The sequence below is a fragment of the Cydia strobilella genome, chromosome 4 (genome assembly GCF_947568885.1).
Source record: "Cydia strobilella chromosome 4, ilCydStro3.1, whole genome shotgun sequence".
In the NCBI taxonomy this organism is placed as follows: domain Eukaryota; kingdom Metazoa; phylum Arthropoda; class Insecta; order Lepidoptera; family Tortricidae; genus Cydia; species Cydia strobilella.
This window is the reverse complement of record NC_086044.1, coordinates 5,235,545-5,262,812: the sequence shown is the minus strand read 5'-3', so window position 1 is coordinate 5,262,812 and position 27,268 is coordinate 5,235,545. Positions and strand designations below refer to the sequence as shown.

Genomic DNA, 27,268 nt, shown 5'->3' with positions numbered 1-27,268 from the left:
TCTGTCGTGATTTTTTCGTACTTCTTGTCGGTTGTCAATAATGCGTTATTTCACTTATTTCCATATAGCTTAAGTTTGAAATCAATCGACAACCGACAATGTGGTACCTTTTGGTTTAAGACGTCAATACATACTTAGATACACATACATATAAATATCATCCATAACTCAAGAACAAATATTAGTCACGAACACGCAAACAAATACGCTTACCAGGATTCGAACCCGGGAGGAACCTCCTGCTTTGGGGGCCGTTAACCTTTTCGACGCCGTGTCAAAGTCGAAAACTGTGACTCGGACGCCACGTTACCCAAGTGTCAAAACTGAAATTGAACTTTATGCACATGCACGTAGGTCTATGTTGCTCTGTGGTCTGTGACCGATTAATCAGTCTTTAGCGTTGGACCTGCGATGGCGATATACGTCATTGGCGTCCAAAAGGTTAAATAAGGAGCTAAGGTAAAATAAAAAGACTTCTTGAGACCTCAACATTTTAATTCCAAATACAAAATCAGTTGTTCTGCTTTGTGTCCTTCGCGTTATGCAGAGCTTGTGTAACATATAGCTTGGCCAGACTCTGCGAGCAGAACTGGCTGATGTGCTGGCTGTAGGTGTTGATCTGCCCCGCCACGATCATGGGGTTGAGGCGGAGCGGCACGGGGTGCGGCTTGAACAGTTTGTTCACGTCTTCTTCGGGTAGGGGCGGCTCGTCCTAGAAAGAAACAAATGGATATTGAGTAAAGTTTCATACAAGAATGGGGATGGCCAGTCGAAGCTTCTGAGGCAGGGGTTCCCAATTTTTTTCAGTCCGCGGCGCACTTGCAAGTTTAATATTTCAGCGGCGGCACCCTAACCTAGCTAGGCTATTGGAAATAGATAGGTAACATGATGAGGTGGATTGCCTCACGGCGCCCCTCTCTACTGTTTACGGCGCAGTTTGGGAACTCCTGTTCTGAGGCCGCGAACTGGACGCACACGAGCATTCAAATGAGTTGTCAATAGAACTTGCAAATAATGTAAACAAACCATTTTACCTTTATTACTTCGTAATCTCGCTCTTTAAAAGGGCAACCATGACCTTATCAACAGTCTATATACTTAAATATTTTATTTATATAAATTATTAGTTAAATTAAATGCTAATTATTAATATTTCAGGGAAAACAACCTTCGTAAAAATGTTAGGTTATGTGTCAAACGCTAACAAAATCTATTTGTCATCTATTATTTGAGTTGCCTTGGAATGTGTGGGTGAGATCATGGTACCTTGGCAGCACGAGCAGCATTCTCCTGGGCCCGCTTGAGCAGCCAGCGGTGCTTGTCCTGCTGCTGGCGGACCACCAGCTGCTGGTAACGGTTGAACTTGATGGCTTCTTGGTTCAACTCATCCACGCGCTCCATTAGGCTGCGGAGTTGGCCTGGAATTTGTCATGATGGGTTTAGACTGAGAAGATAACACCCCCTCTATCCTCCTAAGGCCCTAGGGTCCTACCTATTCAATCAATTTTAATAAAATACAACAATTACAATTTTACCATGAACATAATTATAACAACAATTACATATTACAATTGGAACAGTCGCTTTTGCTTTGTTTCGTTCAATTTTCCAAGAACGCAAAATCAACTCTATTTTTTACACTAAAGGTTCAAATTTCAGTGGCAAATTTTAGATTTTTCATTTGTATAGCTGGGCATTAGGAGGCTATGTCAGTTGATCTATATTTAATATTGTGGTCTAACAAGTGTTAGATTAGATCTCCTTATGGTGGAAAAAAAAAATCTCAACATAATGTTCACCTTCCAATACTGAAGCAGTGCCCAGATCCAGGAACTTGGAGCCTTCCTCCTCTGGTATCATCTCCGAGAGCTCGGACATCATGATGTTGGTAAGCGGAGAGTTGCGGATGACGATGGGGACCTCGATGAACAGGCTCTCGTAGCCAATCTTCAGGTTGCGGAGCGCTTCAGGGGTGTAGTCTTGTTCTTTGTACATTTGAATGGCCTAGGAAAATGTAATGTAGATTAGATGTTACCAGGAAATAAATATCAGTACTTGACTACAATGGTTTGTCTCTATTTTTCATCGCTATCGCTATCTATTTATCCAAACTGATTCATCCATTATTTTAAACAAAACACGATAAGTACCTATAGGCGGTAAAATGCTCCCCACGCGAACACTCTTTTAACGCAAAGACGTTAGTATTTATTCAGTTCGGTGAAATTTAAACCTTATTAATCTGGAACAGAGCTGCATTTGATTAGTTTCGTTCAGTTTTCAAGCAAAACAAAATCGACTCTAGTTCCTACACTATAGGTTCAAATTTCAGTAGCAATTTTACGAATTTTTATTTGTATGGCTGTCTTACTACTGTAATTTTATCATATAAATAATGTTGGGCAGGACAAACGTAGTAGATATAGATTGGGACCCTTTTGATGTTTGTTAGATACCAATATCTGGTGTTAAATAACATTGGTATATTACCTGAGGTGTTAACCTATAAGCCTTCAGCGTGAGGAAACCGCGCGCGGACTTCTTTGTGTCGTAGATGACCACCACACTCTCCTCGATGGAGGTCTGGTAGTGGTACTGTGACTCCAGCAGGGACAGGCTCAGGAAATTGCCCACGTCCGCACTCTGGTACCTGAAAACAGTATAAAACTGGTAATATCTGATAATAAATGGCATTATAGAATAAGCTGCCTCAAAAGGAAATTGTCCCATACAGCTGAGAATTGTGCTGCTTCGAGTGACAATTTCTTCGCAAGGCAAACCTACTTAAGAAAATAGACAAAAGTGGCTATAATATTTTTTTCAATATCCAACATAAATTATTAAGAACAGCTTTATTGGCTGTGTTTTTATATCCCAGATTCTAAAATGATAATTAAATTTACCAACAATCTTTACAAACATCCAGCTTTTGTACCATGTTTTTACTAAAATGACAGAATGCCTAACCATTGGGGAATCAAGCAGCCAGTATCTGGCATATAAAACAAGATTCACTGTTGATATAAAATCATCAAAAAGTCACATACCATCCAACATGGAAATGGTCAACATTGACCCTTCGCAGCCTCCTCATCATGGCGAGCTGGTACTCCTCCTCGTCCATGGTGTCATCATGCTTAGGGAACGGGAAGCAGTTGGTGATCTCCAGGCGGTTCTCCACCACCAGCCCGAGCAGGGCCCCCTGGGCCACCTCCATGTTGCTGCATGACTCTTCATGGCAGTGCTTCAGGATTTTCATTACCGCCTGAAATATTGAATAGTTAAGGGAAGGTTAGGTTACCCTTTTTGCAAAAAACTGAAATAGACCTTTACACTTTCTAAGTGCTCTCTCATCCCAAGTGATTATGTTTGGTAAGCTATATCAAGGTGGAAGTGATTTAGCACATTTCATAATATGGCATTTTGATATTTTTGATGTATATTGTATATTATAAATGTTAAAAAGAATGATTAAACTTATATTTTTTTGCCAAAAAAGTGATACAATGCAAAAGGCAAATCGTAGTGCTTATAACTGTGAAGCACAATGTAAATTTTATTACATCATAGTAGTGAAGCATAATGTAAATGTGAAGCAACTGAAGCATAATGTAAATTTTAGTACATCATAGTAGTTTGTTCAGAATCAACAAAACATCTTTAGTTCAATTCTAAGTAAAGATGACAATTATTTTTCATTTGTTATTAGTTCCTTTCAATTCCTCTTACATTCTTTAAAAACCACCATAGCTTCGGTTTTTATTTATTTATTTATTTTATTTATTAGAGCTTATCATTATTCTATAGAGAATTATTATATGAATTTGATACATATATTTTAAGATTTTATTTTATTTTTCCGCTGTAGACCCCTTCTGAGTAAAAGCCTACTCCAGCTGTTTCCATTTGGCTTTATCTAGCGATACACTTTGCCATTTCTGGCCTGCAGTGGCAACAATTTCGTCCTGCCACCTGGCTAGTGGATGTCCTCTCTTTCTAGAGCCCGGGGGGCCCTTCCATTTGGTCACCTTTCCTGTCCACCTCCCGTCGTTAAGCCTTGCCACATGTCCAGCCCATCTCCATTTCATGCTCTGAGCAAACTGTAAGGCATCAGTTACTTGTGTCCTTTTTCTAATGTCGGAGCATCTTATTCTATCTTTTGGTTTTATGCCTAAACAGCTTCTTTCCATTGCTCTTTGGGTGGTCTGTAGTTTATTTTTGGTTGAATGATTTAAGGTCCAGGTTTGACAGCCATATGTGAGGCAAGGTAGTAGAGATGAATCCATCACTGTTTTCTTTAGCTTTGCAGGAAGTTGTGATTTGAGTATTTCTTTGCGAGCCCAAATTTTTTTCCATGTATTGGCTATTCTTCTCTCCACTTCTTCTGTATTTCTTTCCGGGTTAAATGATATTTGTTTCCCTAGATAGATGTATTTTTGGACATATTCGAGTGCGATGTTGTTTGCTAAAATGGGTACCGGTTTTTCATTGGTCATCAATTTTATTTTCTCAAGATTCATCTCTAACCCTACACTTGCGCTAGCAGTCATTAATTCATTTATCATCGCCTCTAGTTTTGATGGGTTTTCAGACAGCAATATGATGTCGTCCGCAAATCTCAGATGGTTCAAATATTTGCCTGACACACACTTCGGTTAAGACAATATATTCGTTGAGCTCTTTCTCAGATCTCAGAATTTAACGTAAATATCTCCGTCACGCTGACAGGGACGGCTCCTAAAATCATCTCTTGGCCATTTTTTTATTTTTAACCTATTAACATCCAGAACCCAAAGTAACAATTTTTATAAGAAGATCATTATCGCAAGTATTGCAGCAATGCAAATAATGCAATTTTTGTTATGTGTAACGGATTAACGTTAACTTGCATTAAATCTTCTGAAATGTAACGCTTTAACGAAGTAACTTTTTTATTAACATCATCTAAAATCATCTCTTGGCCATTTTTTTATTTTTAACCTATTAACATCCAGAACCCAAAGTAACAATTTTTATAAGAAGATCATTATCGCAAGTATTGCAGCAATGCAAATAATGCAATTTTTGTTATGTGTAACGGATTAACGTTAACTTGCATTAAATCTTCTGAAATGTAACGCTTTAACGAAGTAACTTTTTTATTAACAGATTAGCGATTAACGAAGTTAAAACTCATGAAATAAAACTATGAAAACGGATTATATCGCGAATATTGAATTTATAATACATCCCGACGTTTCGAACTCTTTACAGCGTTCGTGGTCAACGGGTGACTGAGGAAAAATTACAAAATGCAAAAATACCCACATACTAAAATAATGAACAATCATAGACTACAAACTTTAAGGCTGGTTGTACATGCAAAATCGGTTCATAAGGCTAGTTATACACTATAATTATTTTTCAAGTAAAGATATATATATATACGCGATAAAAAACTATGCCGGCTCCAACCCTACACCACGGACCCGAGAAGATTTAATTCCCTCCTAAATTGTAGGAGGGTATCCCAATATGGGACCGGCAACAAACTCGGCGGGACACATCTTTTCAAAAACATCAGAATGTCCAGCATCATCCAACACTACGGTCTCACAGTCTATGTCTCGCTTGCTCCTTTATCAGGTGGACTACAGGATCCCAAGCTGGTGGTAGAGAAAAGCCATCTTCCCTATTAAAGTTTGGATATTTCTTAATCTCAATGGCCTCGCGCAGCATTCTGGGTATGTAACGCTTCTCCTTGGCAAGAACCAGAGGCTTATCAAACTTGATTGAAGTTAAAACTATTTGATTAACGGTGAAAAGCTATGAAAACCAGTAGGAACAAACATGACTTAAAGATAACTCTAAATATACATTGCACAAGTTGTTGACTTATGTAAAAACAAAACAAACTCAAACAAAACAATAAATATTTATCAATTAACTTCCAGTCTCTGTAAATAACAAGTATGTCATAGCTCATTATCCAAAATAAATTGCGGGATCAAGTCACGTTGAGATCATCACTGAATTCGGTAACTTCTAGCCTACTGAGTCCCCTATGTCATTATTGCAGTTTGAATTTGGAACCTTCTTGTATTCCAGTTTAATTCAAAATTCCATTTGAATTCAATCCTTTATAACGGCCTCAGGGACTCGGAGGCTAGCCCTGATATATAATAGCTGTCCTAAAATGACCTATGATATGACTAATTCTAATTCAACAGTTTAGGAGTGTGCATAACTAAATAGAATAAGTAATGAGGGAAGGTTCATGTACATATATGTATATAGAAGTATGAGGTTCTTGGTCGTTTGTTTCATACCAATGTTTACAGTTATAGCTATAAATAGAGAATGGATTTGAATCATGTTTTTTTCTTCAGGTTGGGCACATAACCTCCAAACTACAATAAACATATCCTAAATGGGTTCTTTAAGATATTTTAAATGTTGTTTTAGATGATAATGTAACTGAATACAACAATTTAAAACAGTTTGGCAGTAGCTAAGTGCTAGAATTATCATTTAATACAACAAAACAACCAACTTCCTGACGCGTCGACAGATTCAGTTTTCATAGAAAAAGTAACACTCGATGATGAAATTTTCACCGTAATTCACTCTTAATTAATTGCTTTTGTTTACTTACCAGTCCATCGCACTGAACGTACGTAATTGCGGCTTCATTTTCAGGAATACGTCGAGCAGACCCACCACGGCTCGCCATTTTTAATTTGAAAGGTTTTACTGACCGATTGAAATAAATTTTGATAGTTGTCCTGTCACGTTTCATTCGTTCTTTTGTACATGGCAACACCTTTCATTCGTTCGTGCTATTTAAGCCATTGTTTAATATGTTATTAACTAACCAGCCATTTCACTGGAAATTCATCGATTTTATGTCATGTGTGCTAGCTTCATTGTCTTAAATGTCAAGTCAAGTCAAACCCAACCCCCACCAATCATTCCATCAAATTGATAAATAAATCAAATCAAGTCACAATAATGTTGTTATTCTCTTGAAAAGTATAATTAATTGCAATAATAATGTGTTTTTTGACCTAATAAACAGAATAAGAAGTGGAAGTTTAAAATATTCATATTTGTTTTGTGTAATACAGAATGATTTAAGAATCTCGTCTACATGTATTTAATGGAAGAAAGGAAATTATGAGTCAACATAAGTTTTGGAAGGGGATAAAAGCTTGTACGTTTTCAGAATCTAACCAGGTTCCTGAAAAAATCGTGAAACTGTGTTCTCTTGGACCGGAAGTGATCGTTCTTGGCAATGACCATGGCCTTTATCATAGTAGCATTGAAGACGATTGTTTAAACTTTAGCAAAGTCAGCGGTATATCAGCAATAGACATATCACACCACAATGATACCCTTTACATTATCGACGTGCACGGGAGGTTATACAAGACCAATTCTAAGTTTGAAAATAAAGAAGAAATTGTTGTCCGGGAGGATGCCAAGTGTTGCCCCCACGGTTTCAAAAGTTCCAGTTTAAAAGTAAAGTTTCGTAATGTAGTGACTAGTGACTTTGGACAGCTGTTTATTAGCAGTGAGGGGCAGCTATGGGGCTCTGGTGTTATGCCCCAAATTGGTTTGGAGTCCACTAGCATAAAGAAAGTGCCATTTTTTGATGGCAGAACAGTGTACAGTGCTTCTATTGGTGATGATTTCGCGGCCGTAATAGCTAGGAAAAATGTTCGTCAATCTGACAATTGCGACACGGATAGTGACAATGATGATGAGGAGGTGTTTGCATCAAATTGCTCACAATGTCAAACATCAATAGGTTTGGCGTCCCCAGCTTCAGTGCCATCTCTGTCGGAAACCTGCCCCCTTGGAGTCCAGCTCAATAAATCCAGTGAAGACTCCAGCAGCACCACAGCCCCACAAACTGATGTCCATATAGATGCTCATAGTTTTACAGAAGACTCTAGTCCCTCATCGGAAGAATCGAAAATAGCTAAAACAAATTCAAATCAAAAAGCCCCTGATAAATTAAAACCAGAACAAATTGAAGATGAAAATAAGAGCAGTGAGGTTGAAACTGAACTAGATAATGAAGCCACAGAAGAAGGTAAAGAAAAGCTTAACAATATTTTTATGAACACAGATGCAGCCAAGCAATTTTTAAGTAAACAATTATCATGGGTTTCAGCAGGAGAGGACTATCTTGTTGAATACACAGAAAAACCTACAAGAATTATTAAAGAAAATGTCTCCAACCTAACAAATTTTGTTTATGAAGGTGTCAAAACAGTAGGGGATAAAGTGGTAACACTGTCAAGACATGTCAGTGGCAGCAGCGATAACAATGAGGCTGTGGAACTCCAAATGCGATTGCAACATGAGGAGATCAACTCCCTCATGTACAGTTGCACATCTGATTGCCGTCTAGAAGATCTCCAGTTTTCCACTAGCACAATCAGCAGTGAGAAAGAGTTTGAAGTTGTGAGGAAAAGTGAAAACATAAAGAACATGTCCAAATTAGGTAGGAATGTCCTAGCAACTGAACTGTGGACCTGGGGCGACATAACACACGGGCAGCTTGGAGTCGGAGACACGGTCAAAAGACTGAAACCAATGGTTGTCATGACCCTATCTGGTTTCGGGCTTCAGAAAGTGTCTTGTGGTAAATGGCACTGTGCAGCTTTGACATTAGATGGCAGACTCTTCATGTGGGGCTACAATCACTTTCATCAAGTCTGTTTTGATGATAGAGAAGACAAGAGTGGTCCTAAACAGTTCACTGAAATCTCTGGCGGTGACAGAATTAGAGACATGATGGCAACAGATCACCATACACTGGCCTATACACACAACAGACACATTTTATACATGGGTAAGCATGCAGATGGTTATACAAAAACAATAGAAAATTTATACAAATTGCCTGTAGAAGAGAATGATATCACAGAAAATGGAGATGTAGAACTTGTCAAGCTAAATAAACTGCAAAATTGTTTAAATAAACCCCAAAATATGTGCTACCATTCACTAATACTATCTTCTGGCAACATAACATACTGTTCAATACAAACATATGAGGAGTGCAACAGGTTGCTGCCCAGCCTTGGATTTGGAGATCTCTCCATTGCTCAAAAATATTTAGAAGAAATGCTCTTGATATATCATTGTCTAGTTAAGCCTTTTCTGAAGAAAAGTAAAGCTATCATCCTACATTCTAATGTGTATGAAACTGTTTGTGATATCTACAGTGACATATTAAATATTAATGCCCTGAATGTGCTATCAATGTGGCAGTATGCAGAGAAGCACATAAATGAATGTGATATTTCTTTAATCAAAAATTTAGAAGAATATATTTATTTGTACAGAAAGTATTATTTAGCTATAAGCAATTTGATTGTTATTGGTGGGTTTGCTCAAATCAACAATGTTATTGATGTCCCATCAAGTATATACAATTTATTTAGTGATCAGTTGCCATCAAACAAACAGAAAAATAATAAGAAAACGCTTGAAGCCATAGTAGCACTCGCGTTCGTGCAACCCCTGACGAGATTGAGCTCACACAGATGCATTATTCAATCCTTGTTACGAAATAAGGCAAACAACAAACACGACATAGATCTAGATGACATGAGCAATATAGACAACAGGTTTAAAAAAGTCCTATCGTCAATGGACTTGTTAATAGAGGAGCAAGAAAAGAAACGAAAAGAGGCTGATGGGACTAAACTTTTCTGGGAAACTGTAGGGAAAAGTTTAGACCAGTACAGGACACCTGAACGCCGTTTAGTCCGTGAATCTAAGTCCCGTCAGCTTAGCTTAGTGAATCCTGGAAGGTTTTCGTCTCACTGGTTCGTGTTGTTCAACGACTTGTTCATTCACGTAAACGGGAGCACTGTGAACGTTCACCCTTTGATAACGCTTTGGGTAGAATCGGTTCCGAACACAGACTCTTTAGCCAACGTAATACAGCTGACAACTCCTGAGGAAGTGCTGTCTGTGTGTACAAGCTCAGAGCAAGAGAAGACTGAGTGGATTCACGCTCTTAATTCCTCTATCAAGTCAGCTTTGAACAAGGAATCTTTGTTCAAACCTCCAGCAATCAGAACTGCTAGTCACACGTTTTCCAGCAAAGGTGCGTTCTTCAAAGACGCGAAGTACCAGGGGCGATGGCTAGACGGCAAGTTGCATGGCAGTGGGAAGATAGAGTGGCCGGATGGGAAGCTGTATGCGGGGCAGTTTCAGCTGAACGCACTGTGTGGCCATGGGAAGATGGAAGATCCTGGGTTAGGTAAGTTATAATCAGTGATGTCTTGTCAGGCCATGATAACTTATTTGGCACTGTTTGCCTGTTTTCCCCAAATCATGTTGCATATTTTCAGTAAGCCCTCTCTCTACCCTACAAGACTGACCTTACTGACGCGTCACCCAATTAGCAAGGCCCTCTACTCTAAAATACAAGTAACCTACCTACTGACGATAACTCATACAGCAATGCCCTCTATTCTAAAAATACAAATACTGACCGAAAGTCACAGACAATCGGGGGTAGGAGCACTTGTTTCGCGTACTTTCCTTAGGTAGGGAGAATACACGCATGACTCTTACCTTTTGGGCTTTAGCTTTAGCCCCATAATCAAAATTTAATTATTTTGATGGCACTTGGTATAATTTAACTAAAACACACGATTATATTAGCGGATTCTTCTTATCCATGCAAAAATAAAGCCCTCATTATTTACGAATTAGTCACGCATACTCATAAGTGGTATATACGTGCTAGAGACCTCCATGATGAGCTCCGTAAGGTAAAAGAACAGCAAATTCCGGGTCTTACGCAACCTGGGGACAGATATGATAAGCCGAACCACCATAATCCTATGTTGCCTGGTCTGCGTACTGGTGAAATTGACTATGTGTGTAAACAAGAAAGAGGAAAACCACTCTCCAAGCGGACCCACCTCGTATCATTGTCATTTAATTTAATTATATACATAGCTTTAGCGTGAGCCAATTTATGCCTGAATTGAGCCCCATTTCCTTTACATCAGGTCTTTTTGATAAGACATATATGTAAAAAAACCGGCCAAGTGCGAGTCGGACTCGCGCACGAAGGGTTCCGTACCATTACGGAAAAAACAGCAAAAAAATCACGTTTGTGGTATGGGAGCCCCATTTAAATATTTATATTATTCTGTTTTTAGTATTTGTTGTTATAGCGACAATAAAATACATCATCTGTGAAAATTTCAACTGTCTAGCTATCACGGTTCATGAGATACAGCCTGGTGGCAGACAGACAGACAGACGAACAGCGGAGTCTTAGTAATAGGGTCCCGTTTTTAGTAAAAAGGGTAAAAACTTTTTACCCTTTGGGTACGGAACCCTAAAAATACTACTGCTTGCACTTCTTTGCTTGCATTCTGTAACTTAAATTATATAAAATAAAGTTTTATTCTATTCTATTCTATTCTACTCATAAAGTTTACGTATAACATATTTAATATCTGTACATTTGCAGGAATCTACGAAGGCCAATGGAAAGAAAACCTCCAGAACGGTTACGGTGTCCTAAAGTTCATAAATGGGGATATATACGAGGGATATTTCAAAGACGGGTTAGCCCACGGACATGGGGTGAAAAAGCAGGGCGATTTCACATCGTCCAACGCTACGATTTACACTGGGGAGTGGAGTAATGGTGTGAAACATGGATACGGAGTCATGGATGACATCGGGAAGGGTGAGAAGTATTTAGGCAGTTGGAGCGACAATAAGAAACATGGATGCGGCCTAATTGTGACCTTGGACGGAATTTATTATGAAGGATTGTTTATGCAAGATGTGTTAACGGTAAGCGCTTGGTTGGTTAAGTTTGCGCATTTCGTTTCTTTTATTTGCTAATTTTTTAATCTGAAATCTTTATGTGCGGCGCGAGGCCGTGTTTGCCTTTCAATTTATAGTACCTATGATAATGTTGGGTTTGCACGATAAATACTTAAAGATAATTTTAGATAATTATTCATTCATGCGCCTGTAAAATATTTAAATTAGTTACTGAAATTACGCAGTAGCCGAACTCTACATTCTTTTTAACTTACGTCACCAATTCGCTACAATTCTGTTTGTCAGTTGCTCTCAACCTTTTCAGGGTACTTTTTTATCATTGGCTAATTTCGCAAACGTCTTAGGTAAGAGAAGGAGAGAAAACTCCTTCGAATGCTGTTAAGAGTTTTACAACTTTAAGCAGTGTCGGTTATCTCCTTTAAATGGAGTTAAAAGGTTTTCGGCTTAGCCGACGAAATGTATGAATGATACCTAATCCTAGTTTTGATATGACATGATCCTCTTTCAGACCATTAGAAAGGCTAAGATCAGTTTTGTAATCTCTATACTTCGCACACGAATACCGTGAAGGCGAATGCTTACCCCCCACAAACCCGGTGTATTCCCATTTGTCCCAGCCCCACGTGACCACCGCCATACATGAGGTGGGGACAAATGGGAATGATTTATATTCCCATCTGTGCCCGGCAGGGACAAATGAGAATACACCCGTAAATCGTCCAGCCTCAGCAATCTCAGCATACACCCTCCCGCTTCCTCCACCCCCTAAATCCACGGCTTTATGTTAGAACTTAGAACTATAGGTCTAACGACCTTCAGCTCAGACAAATCGATTTCTCACCTCTATATTATTATACATTGTAAGTCAAAATCACGTTTCGATATACGTCAGACGTTTTCGATGATCCAATTTAAAATAATCGGTGTAGGTATTTGTTTAAAGTTCACCGATGATCAGAGAATTAAGTGTTGCTTTTAGTACGGTCACCATCAATAACGAACAATAACGCACCAAATGTATCTGCCACCGTCGGCACCGTCGAATATTTTTCCAAATAGCCTACCTACATTACCTACCTATATCGTTCTACATTACGCCTTCAAAATTATACCTACCTATCTGCCACAGTCTAATTGTTATACATGTGGAGTGGAGACATATCCATTTTTGTTAGCCCACAGCCTCAGTCACAGCCTTTGTGATGTAAGAGCTTAACGCAGCGGATTCCTCCGCTGCGTTAAGCTTTTGGCAGCTATGGTTATTGATCGCAAGTAGGTATTTATGTTTTAAACTAACTGGTAAAATATTGCAAATTTTGAATAGAAGTCTGTAGTTACTTTTACATTTGCGTAATAAGAATGTAGCATTGTTTAAATAAAATTGTGTAAGTAAGATGTAATATTACCAGTACTGCTAATGTGTTTTCTGAACTACACAATCTGTGAGTGCAATTAACGTCCGTATCAATTAGGAATGTTTAATGTCTTGTGTATAAAGAGTAAAATTACAATGTTACAACAGGATAAAATTAATGTATACATATTATTTACCATTCAACTATGGCTGTAGGCTTAGCACAGGAGCGCCGCGACAGTATCTCGGGCGCGAAATTGATTACCCATCTTTTTCTAATCGTATTAATTAAAGATTATTTCTTGTATCTACGACATAGTAGACTTTTATTATAGTCCACAAACTGTCAAATGATTTTGGGTTTCCAACGCAAGACACTACAATAACAATACCTACACAGTCTACCTAACACTATAGAAGTTCTGGGTTTTGAGGGTAAATAAAACGCTATGTTTTTTTTTCAGGGTCACGGAGTAATGGTATTCGAAGACGGCACTCACTACGAGGGCGAGTTTCGCTCAGCCGGCGTCTTCTCCGGCAAAGGAATTCTAACCTTCTCCAGTGGAGATAAGATCGAGGGTGCTTTGCACGGAGCTTGGACCGAGGGCGTTAAGATCAGCAATGCGACTATGCACTTGAATGTTTCGAATCCTGTGCTACCGGCGAACCCAAAACCGAAGTGAGTTTCATTAAATATTGTTTTTTACGGTTCAAAATTAAGAAACTTGCTTTTCAAAGCTATATGTGTGTTTGTATCATTATCATTTTAACAAAGCGAATGGGGGTGTATTCTCTTTTGTCCCGGCCGGCCCCACGTGACTGCCGCCATACATGAGGGACAAACGGGAATACACCCGAATGGGCCATGCCATACCTAAGTCCACGCTGACCCAGTGCGAGTTGGTGACATCACGAACTTCGTTTTTTTACTGTACCTGTTTTGGGTCAATCCATCATCAACATCATGCTCTGATGCTTCTGATTCGCTACTCAATCAATTAATCGACTTATCTATGTTCGATCAATGACTACCTAATGACTATAAATTCGTGATTCACCTTGTAAGATATGTACTTGATAATGGCGATTCGGCGTTAATCAAAAATGAACTGTCAGTGCTTGAAATAAAGTCCAGTTTTAAACTGTTTTAGGGGTTTTTGCATTGATTCTCAGGAAGTGAGCCTACATGGATTGGTCTTGGTCATTGTTAGTGTTTTTCACAGGATATCCTGTCTAGATTTTATAGATGTTATTAAACACGCTTCATGTTTCTTTTTACACACACTGGTATTTTTGCAAAGATACATAATATTGGCCCTACTTTTGAATGGTTTTTGCACATGACATTTGCAAAAATCATACATACGACATATGTAATTAACCTTTCGAGACCCGTCGGCTCCCTGGGGAGCCAGCTATATGTACCTACCCTATAATATGTCGCCATATCGTATGTTATTGTATGTTGCCATATTTGTCCGGGTCTCGAAAGGTTAATGATTTGATACCTATATGTATTAACATCTGTAGGTAAAAAAAACTCTAATAGATGTCATATATTAAAGAAAAAGTGACGAAGCCCTCCAGTGGTGAAGGCCGGATCCGGATCCGGCCTTCACCACTGGAGGGCTTCGTCACTTTTTCTTTAATATATGACATCTATTACAGTTTTTAATTTATATATAGTAGTGTGACTACTTAAAAAACACAAATCAAAATATTTAATAAAATAATTTGATTTGTTCCCAAACTTGATCTGTAGGTAAATCAGATCTATTTACACGAAACGAGACTAGATTATATTTTACTGAAAATTATACTCTGGCCAACCAATTACCTTACTATAAAAATTCGCGAAATTAAAAAACAGTACTGCGGAAAGTTAAACCTTTTTTTTTTTAATCTGCTGCCTTGATTGCCCAAACTATATACACGTATATTAACTAAATGTAAAACATGTTTTCCAACAGTTCCTTTGGCAAACTCTGCGTCGCGCCAAATCAAAAATGGAACGCACTGTTCCACCAATGCTTCAACTGTCTCGGCGTCTCCGAAACTCTTCTCACCCCGACCGGAAACCATTTCGGAAACGGAACTGCCAACGGCATAGACAACAAGAAAATCTGGCAGAATGTAGCAGTAGCTATATCATGTTCGCATAAAGAAAAACATAATAGGATGTCTATGAAAAAACCTAAACAGAAAGTTGAAAAATCGGTGGACTGTTTGGAAGTGATACCTCAGTTTGGGCAGAAGAAGTTGGATTTGGATGATTTTAAGGAGGTTAAGCAGTACCTACATAATGTAAGTTGCAAAACTATTATCAGGTGTAAATTACGGTATAGTTACCGGACAGTTGCTCAACAAAATGTAACACGTGACGTTTTTTTATTGGACCATATCACATTATCGGTTTTCAATAAGACTAAGGCCCACTACACACTAGTCATTTGAGCGCCAGTGTCTAGTCAGCGCTATGGAAAATGGCGTCGCTGTGCAATTGCGCCACCGTTGCGTCGAGCAGCAGCCATAGACTTGGCCAGACGCTGACGCTCAGAACACCTTAGTTTTTAATAAGGCCTATGGGGTGTCACCTAGCGACATCTACCGTAAGAGTACTAGACTATCTTAGATACGCTGAGGCCAAATCGCAATGAGATGTAACAATGTGCTACATCATAACTACTTAATCAGCTTTTTTTTGAATTTTTCAGGCCTGCGAATCCTCCCACCACCCACTCGGCCAACTAGTCTTAAGTCTAACCAACGCTTTCAACACCACCTACGGAGGGGTCCGCGTACATCCTTTACTACTAAGCCACGCCGTCAAAGAGCTAAAGAGTATTACAGACCGACTGTACCAAGTTGTAAGGTTGTTGTTTCCTGCGCTGCCGCCAGAGGGCGCTGAGGTTGTGCTCAGGAGTAAGGACGAGGAAGTGGATGCGGAGAGTGATAACCCTATTGATGGGTGAGTGATAATTCCCTTTAATGAATTGGGTACCTTTTAATGGACTGGGTATATGGTAGAATCCTTTAATACCTTGTAGTAAATTGGGTAACAGAACCTTAAAATGGATTGGGTATTTGATAGAATTGATTATCCTAACAGTTTTTCGTAATTGATAGATTTAATTGAGGTACGTGCTTGCTCAAACTCAAAACTCTTAGGGCCACTTGTATCATTTTACTAACCCGGGATTCGAATATTGTTACTTGGTTTGATAATTTTGACATGCATCACATGTATATGTTTTTCTTTAATATTTATTCCAGTGAGGTAGTATCAGGGGCATCCCTCCTCCAACCCACTCTACTACCGCGCGTGCACCCGGCTTTATTTGTCCTGTACGCGCTACATAACAAACGGGAAGACGACCTGTACTGGCGACGACTGGTCAAATGGAACAAGCAGCCAGACCCTACCCTCATGCCATTCCTCGGCATAGACCAGTAAGTGACACTGATACACCCACAGCCATAGACATAGTATATACAAGTAGTTATAGACGCGCCACCGAACGACCGGAGGTAAGAGAAAGAATATTCATATAAAATTTTGGCAGCATAGGATTTTTTCTCTTTCACTCTTATAAATTTCGGTTTTTCGTCATCGCCAGGAGGCGATAGGTAGGAACCTATGATGCCACCCGGTCGGTGATAAGAACTAAGCATGGCACTATTTTCTCTTTCCTCTTATAGGAATCGCAATAAAACTATCCTTCTCTATCAAAGAGTGTCAGGCCCTTGCCCACAGCGAACTGGAATAGCTATAGAAGCCGGCCTGTCAGAGTTCCAAAACGTGTATAGGGAATATTACGCAAAACTCTGCGTAGGGGGCGTCACTAGCACAATCACAGGGCCTGCCGCGAAACACGAAAATCGAAATTTCGGATTCTGCCTCTCTATCACTCTTGCATATTTGATCGATATGCACCAAGGCGGTTTGTTTACTTTGTTTAAAGAGAACCTACCGGGAAACGCGAATCAGAAATTTCGCTATCTACCTCTTTATCTCTCCAATATGCAAGAGTGACAGAGATGTTACTTCAAACTTCAACATTTATTCAGCAAATATGCCACAAGGGCACTTTTACACGTCAACATTAAATTATTAAGCAATAAAATTATAATAATACATCAACAATTATATAATATACAACTAACTGCAACTACCAATTCAAACTAACGTTCATATTACAATTACTTAGAGATGTATGTATGTTAGATATCGAAATTACGATTTTCTTGTTTTGCTATAGATCCTCAGATTGTAGTAGTGGCGCCCCCTGCGCAGAGTTTTGCGTAATATTCCCTATTTAAAATGGTTTAAATTACATTGAAGTATTAAATTACATAGTTTAGTTCTACAGGTAGGACAGCGAGAAAAAAACAAACTTTGTTTGCAGGAAATTCTTTAACGGCTACACAAACCGTTCTCCCCCCGGCTCGCCGCACAAAGAGCAATTATTCCAAGAGGCGGTGGAGACGCTACAAAAGCTGAAGACTACCTTCTCACCCATGGAGAAGCTGAGGGTCATCAAGGAGACGTTCCAGACGATGACGGTCGCCGTGCAGCACGAGCTGGGTGAGTTAAAGCCCTTTCACACGGCAATATCCTGTTTTTTGTAGGTCCCTGTTAGTAGTGTATGTAAGCAGTGTATGTCACTGATTTAAACTTTCACGAATTTTACTCATTATTATTTAAAACGACGGGACTTAATCGCGTAAAATAAGTTTTAAATTTACCTCTGACGTTTAGAGGACGGCGTTGTCCCCGTGTTGTCGGAGAAGACTCTTCGCGGCGACGGAACTTAATCGCGTAGAACTTATTTTACGCGACTAAGCCCCGTCGTTGTGAATAATAAAAGTAGTGTATGTTTTTATACTAATGTTCTCACGAGCATCCTGTTTGCATTATTCGACAAAAAACCGATCTGTTTGAATATTGCTATTCTAAAGATCGCCCCGTCGACGATGCGGCTATTTGTAGGTACAATGGCGTCTCTTCAGGCCACCCAAAAAATGAACAGATTTCCTAAAACCGGTGACTACTGATATATGACATAAGTCGCTTAACTTCAAACTCGGGTAAATTCATCTGTCAGATTGTGCGATTTTGGTATTAACAAAGAGTATATAATAAGATAGAGCGGTATGTCATAGTAAAATTTTGTAACCACAGTAAATTCACTGCCATCTATCGACACACTTTAAAATTAAAAATTAAGATTTATAAAAATACGTTAAAATGTATTTAAATATGGATAAATGTTTTTTTTTTATTTGCATTAATTATTTTTATATGATTTTGACCCATATTCTTTAACTGATATGCGTTAAAATTATAAATAACAAACGAAACCGTCAGCGCCCTCTATACGAGAGTAGGCCAAAGCTAGTGGCGGCATCTGATCGAGAATCAAATTTTCTTGATTTTCGAGGCACGTTTTTTCCTTAGACTGTATCCCTCTATTACAGTTATGTCTATGTTTGGTATTAAGAATAGGTAATAAGGTAGATATTTGCTGAGGGTCGAATGTTTTTTTTTTGTGATATAGGAGGCAAACGAGCAGACGGATCACCTGATGCCGCAATTACCGCTGCTCATGGACACCCGCAACACCAGAGGGGGTTGTAAGTGCGTTGCCGGTATTTAAGATGGGAGTACGCTCTTTTCTTGAAGCTTCTTGAAGGATTTACCCGAGTTTGAAGTTAAGCGGCACATATATAATCGTAGTATTGTTATAATTCCAGGCCAAAGCTACCTCTGGAGTATGGACGAGCTATTCCCCGTGTTCCACTTCGTGGTGGTGCGCGCGCGCATCCTGCAGCTCGGCTCCGAGATACACTTCGTGGAGGACTTCCTCGAGCCCGCCGTGCAGAACGGCGAGCTGGGACTCATGTTCACCACCTTGAAGGTAACTGTTAACCTTTTGGACGGCAATGACGGATATATCAGCACCGCAGGTCCAACGCCAAAGACCGAATAATCCGTCCTAGACCACAGAGCAACATAGACCTACGTGCATGTGCATAAATTTCAATTTCAGTTTTGTCACTTCGGTGACGTGGCGTCCGAGTGACAGCTTTTGTGTTTGACACGGCGTCGAAAAGGTTAATAAATTAAATGTATTTTTTAATTTAATTTATTTTGTTACCTTTGACATTCAGCTACCCGCGACTACTGCCAGTGTAACCTGCGGCGAAACGTCGGTAATAAAGGAAAAAAAAATCGTAATAAACCCGATAAAATTGTGTTTAAAAGTTTGAGAACGCGCAAGTCTCAAATCTTATAAACTCCCCAGTCACCTTACGGGTTCTGCTCTTCTGGACGGATGTTTTTGATTATTGAGGGCTAGCTTAACCCTCAGCTGGCTTAGAGGATATAACCAAACGGAGTAGCCATTAACAGGCGTTCCCGTTCCCCTCTGTCGAAAATAGTCGGCCAACGGTCATACACAATGTATGGACTGACGTTTATCTGACATGGCTATTTTAACGTTACGTATACATTTGACGTTTAGCTCCCCCGCAAAAATTGGCAGACTTGTTTGTACAGCAAATTACAGACAAGGCGTCTCCGTTGGTTATATCCTCCAAGTCAGCTGGCCGCGCGCCAATTCCGTGCATTCGTAGGTCGAGGAAGTGGGGGGGGGGGGGGTGCGCCGCGCCCGTACGTACAAAATGACACCAGTCACCATCACTCTGTTATGACGCCCAACATTCCTAACATTCCTCAGCCGTGCACGGAATTCGCGCGCGGACAGTATAACTGAAACACTCTTGAGGACAAACTTGGAGAATATCTACTATATTCTAGTCACATTGTCCCAACAAACAAGTGGTTTTTCTTATAACATACATTCAATTGCATCACTTAACACAAATTAATTAGTAGTAATGTCACATATAAGTAGTGAGCCATCAAATGATTTGTGTGAATTTATACAAATCCTGTATTTAATTTGTACCTAATTGTCTTCAGTAATATATGTTAATAATTTTTATTTGTAATTTTCGACCCGTTTAGACAAAAACCTGTATTTATAAAGACGTGAAATGCCTAATTTGACTAAATACAACATTTGTTCTGTTTAACAGGCCTGCTACTTCCAAATACTACAAGAGAAGATGTCGATAAACTAACGATATACAAGACTCGGAACCTCGGAAAATGAAAACGGACTATTTTACCAACAACGTAGACAAGTAATGTGATTATCCGAAATACTTTATTGTTGGTCAGTAAATAAGAACAAAAAAAACTATACACATCCTTTTCTTTTGGATGCTTGTACCAGTGAAAGACAAAGATAGTATGATTCTGTCTGTTTATGTTTGAAATGAGACAGTCCATTGACTATTTTTTTTATTATTATTGAAAAGACAGAAATGTGTCCTAGATTTTTCCTAACAACTTGATCTCAAGTTCATACTTTTTCAAAATCGTCGATTATGACAAGGACACAGTCAATTATTAACAATACTTATCTACGTTTTTGGCTCGGTTATAATCTCGCAATACTTTATGGTGCGTTATTTATTTTACCTTTAGACCGCCACTAATCTACACAACTAAAACTACCTTAATACTTTAACATAAAGTTCAAATTCCTCTGTCGAGTCTTAGATATGTGGCGTTCAAAAGGTTGCTTGGTCAGCAATAATGAGGGCTACCGTTTTTGTGGTCACCAGTTGGCGCCACTGTAGATGTAGGTCCAGAAAAACAGATTCAAAATTCTTCTATGCTTATTTTTATAAAATCAATACGTTCTAATATACACAAAAGTATTTTAATGTCTAAATGTGCCATTTTTTCGACCTGTTTAATTTTGCATATATTTTAGTTGGCACTTTTTTTGAAACACTAACATTCATTATTTATTTGTCGTATGGCATTTACAGTTACTGGATTCAAATTGAATTCTAATCTAAAGATTAAGGTTTGCACTCTTCAAATACTCGATGGCCCTTTCACTTTGAATTTGGTGAGAGGGCATTCCAGAAGGATGTGTTCGACCGTCTGCTCGGGGTCACCACACATGCACTGAGGGGAGTCACACCAGCCCCATTTATGCCGGTGGTAAGCACAGTTTCCAACGCCTGTTCGAATGCGGTTTAATTGACTCCATACCCTGCGCGGTTTGTCGAAGCCAGGTGGGCGGGTTGAGTGTGAATAGATGTTCACCATTGGATTGTTGGGCATTCCACTCAGCCATCCATGAATCATGTATATCCCACTCGTTGTCAGCATGCACCATATCAAGAGCTGGCGGGTTACGGGACTTGAGTCGTTTTGCTCCGAAATCACTGAGATCTTTGTGGATAGGCAGCGTGGATTGGTATTTGGTTTTTATTGCCTCTCGGAGATGATACTTTTTTCGCCGCAAGTGTGGTGGTTCTATGCCGCTAAGAGCAGGGAGCCAGAAAGTTGGAGTGGGTTTGAGGCAACCAGTAATCAGCCGCATGGTTTCGTTCAGCTGCACATCCACGGCACCAGCATGTGCGCTGTTCATCCATACTGGAGCACAGTACTCAGCCGTAGAATAAACCAGTGTCAGTGCCGTGGTACGCAGACAGGACGCAGAGGCTCCCCAAGAGGTTCCAGTAAGTTTCTGGACTATATTGTTCCTGGTCCTTATTTTACTTTTCAGCTTCTCGATCTGCAATCGGTATGTTAGGCTTCTGTCGAGTGTAACTCCGAGGTACTTTGGGGAAATATTGTGTTGTAGGATTGTACCACGGAATCTAACTATAAGGGTCTTGTGTGCGAGCCTATTGGACAGGTGGAAACAGCAAACTTCAGTCTTTGAAGGATTTGGGCACAGACGCCAACGGGTGAAAAAGTCGTCCAACTTCGCCAGATCCTTCTCCAGTATGGGTTCCGTTGTTTCCATGCTCCGCTGCTGAGTTACAAGAGCCAGATCATCGGCATATCCAAGATATATTGGCGAGATACAGTACTAGGTTATTTATGTATAGGTTAAACAGCATTGGAGCTAAGACGGAGCCTTGAGGAAGACCGTTATTGAGCACTCTTACTTTACTGGCCGATTCACCAAGAAACACCTGAAAGGTCCTGTTTGTGAGGGTGTCCTCAATTAGCCTGAAGAGTTTCATACATGGGATGACCTTAAGGAGTTTGTACAGTATTCCTTTCTTCCAGACGGTATCATAGGCTGCAGTGAGGTCAATAAAGGCTGCCGATGACTTTAGATTTTTACTGAATCCGTTTTCAATGTGAGTAGTCAACGCCAGGACCTGATCAGCGCAGTTCCGGTTTGGTCTGAATCCAGCTTGCTCCGGTGGTATTACCGCATTGATAGTCTGTAGCTTTCTGCTTTGTTCATTGAGCTATATCTATACCATGATTAATCAATGATGGACAAAGATGTACCACAATTATGAATAAGGAGTGAAAATTCCCGATAAAAAAGCTTGAAACCCCCAAAACGTCTATGCATTTGACATTTTGAAAGACCTCCGTCTACACTAGCGCCCCTAGCGGCAACATTAAACGCAGTAGCCCTCATTTGCTTAGCAATGTAACTCGTTAATGTTCAGATGTATAACCGATGTTGCATAGAAAAAGCATAGATGTATGTTGTCTGGTGTAACATTTTTACCGTGAAGAAATATCTAAATATCTCATTTTCAACTGTATAATTTCCTAAGATTCTTCCTAATTTAAGGCATCGTCTTCATGATTCAAGGCTATATAAAAATAATGTCTGACAATTATATGTACTGGAATCAAAAATAAACCTTCTTCTTCTTTTCCTGTTACCCCCTGCTGGGGTGTAGGGCTCGAATCTTGTTTTTCCATTGACTACGGTCTTGGGCAGCTTGGGTAACCTCCTCCCACCCCATCCCCAATATACCCAGCTCTTGCTCCACAGAACGACGCCAAGTGGATTTAAGGCGACCATGTTTCCGCTTGCCGGGCATCTTCCAGGTCAAGGCCACTTTGGAAAAATCAACCTAATCGTTATAAAAAAATTTATATCACAACAGCTGGTAAAGGCTCTCTTGATTGTTCAAAAACGAATGGGAAAGTTGCATTTTATCCACATGTGGAGCAAAGTAATGAAATGCAAATTTTGAGTTGTTTCCTTATGTTGGTTGGTAGAATTGACTTTTAAATTATGATTTTTTGAATAATTGCTCTGTCGATATTTTATTTATAATTTGTTGCCACAGGAAGTCGTGGCTGGACCATCCTATCTTGAATTCGCGTCTGTTAATTGTGTTTCTGTTAAAACAAGCGTATTCGAAAATTATTGGACTTGAGATTATTTTTAGACCATTTCTGCTACTTATAGCTTCCTAAGGCCCACTGTCCTACCTATAGTACTGATTACTTCAATGTATTTTTAACCATTTTATAATTGGAACAGTGTTGCATTTTCTTATGTGGTGGGCCTTAGGAGAACTTAATCAATATTGTATTGTTTGGATTGGTAGATTGGTACCTAAAATGCACGTATTTTTTATGAAATGCAAAAATCCACCAGCAACAAAAAGATTTGCCGTTTTGTAGTATTTGGTTCCTAAATGTGAAAATTATGCCGTTGAGCTAGGATTTCTTGTGATGCTAAATTTCGTTTTTTTTTATAAATTAGGGACTGAAATTTTGGGGTAATTTGCTAATTTGATAGTTATATCATTACTTGAATGCGAGTGAAAGATTAAAATATTTTTAATGTATAGAAATTTGAATGTAGAAGTGTTTCTAAAAATATAAGCCTTTCTTATTATTCGTTAAAAAGTGCCAAATTACTTATATTTTATTTTGGGATTAATTTCTTCAATATCAAGATGGTATTTAATTTACGTTTATCTTAGGCATATTTTTTGTAACATATTATCTATGTATATAAAACACTTGTACACGGTGCTCTCAGCTGCTGATGTAGATAAATGTTGAACAAACTTTTAAATTTCTATGTTATCATGAAAAACATTCCAAACTAATATTTTTGAAAATATGTTGTTACCTTCATGCTACAAGTAGTCTCATTTTTATCGAGCTTTAATATTGAACTTTATTAGTTATTTCAAATTAGCGTATAGTTTGTTATATTGTATATATTTAGCCTGTAATTGTTATGTTATGCAAAATAAACTCAATAAGTATAAAATATTATTTTTTATAAACAAACTAGCCTTAGCATATTATTCCAAAGAGTAATTAGTACAAAACTGAAATTGTTGTTTATTTTAATTATGGTTTAGTTTCGCCGTTTAGTTAGGAAAAAACTTGTACTGTGGTATTTGAAATTAACCGAACTTTGTCATAAAGAAAAACTTGGTCTAATATCTTTTTAGTGTATTACCAATTGTATCGTTTATGATTGTGAAAAGTGCACACGTGTAAAATTTGTTTCTATAAATATACTGAAAAGCTTAGACAAATTGAATCCATAAGATTGTACTAGCAAATATACATACATATAGGCGTTAAACATTTCCATACGTTAATTTATCACTTAGGTACCACAAGTACCTAATTTACACAAAGCTACCTAAAAGCAGATGTTGTTATAGCATAGTTATGTAGAGATTGTTAAATGATCACAATTACTATGCACCTTCAAGTACCATATCAACATAAATTTACATCTCTTCGTGTGTCTGAAGTGTTAAAATTAAATAATTGTAACTACATATAATATTTAACATTTAATAAAAGTTCGCGGCAAATTACAAAGTGTTTAATTTAAATTTATTTAGTCCACACAGTTATTGAAGTATACCTTCTAAGGTGTCAGTTTTTACAAATAAAAGTACCTTGAGTGCTATAATATGTAAAGAATGTATCAATTGTATATTAGAAAAGCTTTGGAATAAACGCCAATCTTAACAAATGCTACGCTTATTCTAGGGCTTCGTACCTACTTCAGGAAAAAGCAGAAACCATATTTGTGACGTTTTCAATCAAGATACCACATTGTCGCTTATCATAAGGACGAAATTAGATTGTATCTTTATACGAATAACTTGTCACAGCGTCCTTTTGGTAAGCGACAATGTGGTAAGTACCTTTTGATTGAAAACGACACATTTAACTTTTTGATAACAGACTAAGAAAGGCCATATGTCTCTTACAAATGCCTATAATGCTTTGTAAAGGACATAATGAAAACGGTAGTGGTAAATGAATAATACAATACGTTGTTTATTAAGGCTATTTATTTCATTCCTATAAAATAACATACCAAATGTCTCTTTTGTACAACATTATATCAAAAATGTACACCATTATATAAATTTCGTCTCGGGTAAACGTTACCTAGCTAGTCGATCCTATTGCCGCGGCTAACACATAAAATATACTTATAGTCCTCTCACTTGCGTCCAGATTGATACCGTAATACCGTCAAATGCTGTACATATGCTATCTACAATGGCTTAATGTTTACATTCATTGTTCAATCGATTTTGTAAGTACACATTATGGAGTACCTTAAAGATAGATCTGTAATTCAGTCAAACAACTTTAAAGCTACTCAACATTTCAGAACAAAATACAGAACCGAAACTGACTGATTTACTTAAAATCTAAATATGTCACTAATCTGCTGTAAGAAACTTGGGCATTTAAAAGGTACACCACAATGCGATTTACTCTTTAAATATACCAACTTGAGTTGATAAACTGCATAATGAATATTTATTTATATTGTGTTAAGCTAAGGAATTTCAGAATACCGCACTTTCGTGGCCTTGAATGGGGTGGTTTAGCTGCAAATTACTAACGAAAACTGATTCACGGACAAAATGACCATAGTCAATTCAAATACAATTTTAACTTCAACTTTGTTGGATAGAAATACGGTTGGATTTTGCATTTACAACGAGATGTACTACAGTAATTTTTCCCGTGAAATCTTAAGTATTTTAAAGCGCTTAACACATTAGCACGACACAGTTGAATGGCAAAGGTCGCTGCATAACTAATTTATAACATTATTCATGTCCTTTCCATGTTCATAGTAGTACTTCGTACCTGGAATAATACTAAAATACACGCGATACGTTACAATGTGGCCAATGACGCTAATTATTACGTTATCTACTCTACAGGGTTATCTAATATCTCAAGTTTTTTTACCTTTAATTCAAATTTTCATTTATAAGGGCAACTACATAATATAATCATTTTAAATTCTGTTATAAACATTAGTGATGCAAAACCTGAGCATTTTTCTTCCTAGCAGCCACAAAAAACTTGACCATTTCATCCAATGTGTTAAAAAGGGCAGTGACTTAATAAGTAAGATTATTTTGCGGTATAAAAATTTAGAGTATTTATACAATTTTAACCTAGAGGCAAGAATTTCGAGAATGTTCCATCGATATACATTATGAGGAGCATAAGGACAGTATATTACTTTAAAAGACTATTTGTTCGCTTTGCCTTCTGATTTGTACTTTGTTTACAAGCAAATTATATTAGAAAATTAAAATATCTGCAAAACATATTTTGCAATATAATGGATGGATCTAATTTATGTATATGGCCGTTCCATGCAATTCAAATACATTAATTGTTTGAAACGTCGCTATCTAAAATTTTTTGATGAGTGAATCCTTGTGAATTTACATTAATTGAAATTAATTCATATAAAACGAGGTAACTACTTACTTATGGGCACTCAATCATAGGTTTCTTAATTGTCACTTCAAATGTTATTTATACACATAATTTATTATAGTAATTCATGATTATAGTAAAAATAATTTCAAAAAGATTCACTCTGCCAATGGTCAGAATAAGCCTAAAACTCTATTAAAAGTCGACAAATTTCCACAAGTAATGTTAATTGATCGTTCAATCAAACCGAACCTTAAAAACCAATGTTAATTTACAATAATAAAAAATATAATGATACAACGACGAATCCACAAAATCTCTTAATAATGTTAGACATAAAATAAATTTATTTCATTAATATAAGATTAATAGCAAAATATCAATCAATTTTTATTGCATGCATCATTAAAATGAAATTAACAATTATCTTTTTTTACCTAAATAACATTTCGGACGATTTGTAGTCAAAAATAGTCAAGTACATAATAAAAAGTATA

The 27,268-nt window shown here is 38.0% G+C and overlaps 2 protein-coding genes across 2 annotated transcripts; one reads left to right on the top strand and one right to left on the bottom strand.

Moving 5' to 3' along the window:
* Positions 1-474: 474 nt before the first annotated feature.
* Positions 475-6,782, bottom strand: LOC134741002 (eukaryotic translation initiation factor 3 subunit H). Its single transcript, XM_063673720.1, has 6 exons — positions 6,635-6,782; positions 3,048-3,265; positions 2,491-2,650; positions 1,800-2,004; positions 1,267-1,418; positions 475-712 (listed from the first exon to the last, which is right to left on the bottom strand). Exons 1-6 carry the CDS (start codon positions 6,776-6,778, stop codon positions 512-514), a joined length of 1,080 nt encoding a protein of 359 aa, XP_063529790.1. The 5' UTR covers positions 6,779-6,782; the 3' UTR covers positions 475-511.
* Positions 6,783-6,920: 138 nt separating this feature from the next.
* On the top strand, positions 6,921-24,884 carry LOC134740948 (alsin). Its single transcript, XM_063673609.1, has 9 exons — positions 6,921-10,264; positions 11,495-11,826; positions 13,639-13,853; positions 15,145-15,478; positions 15,889-16,142; positions 16,448-16,624; positions 17,581-17,759; positions 18,929-19,092; positions 20,276-24,884. The coding sequence occupies exons 1-9, from the start codon at positions 7,156-7,158 to the stop codon at positions 20,318-20,320; spliced, it is 4,809 nt and encodes a 1,602-aa protein (XP_063529679.1). The 5' UTR covers positions 6,921-7,155; the 3' UTR covers positions 20,321-24,884.
* Positions 24,885-27,268: the final 2,384 nt, after the last annotated feature.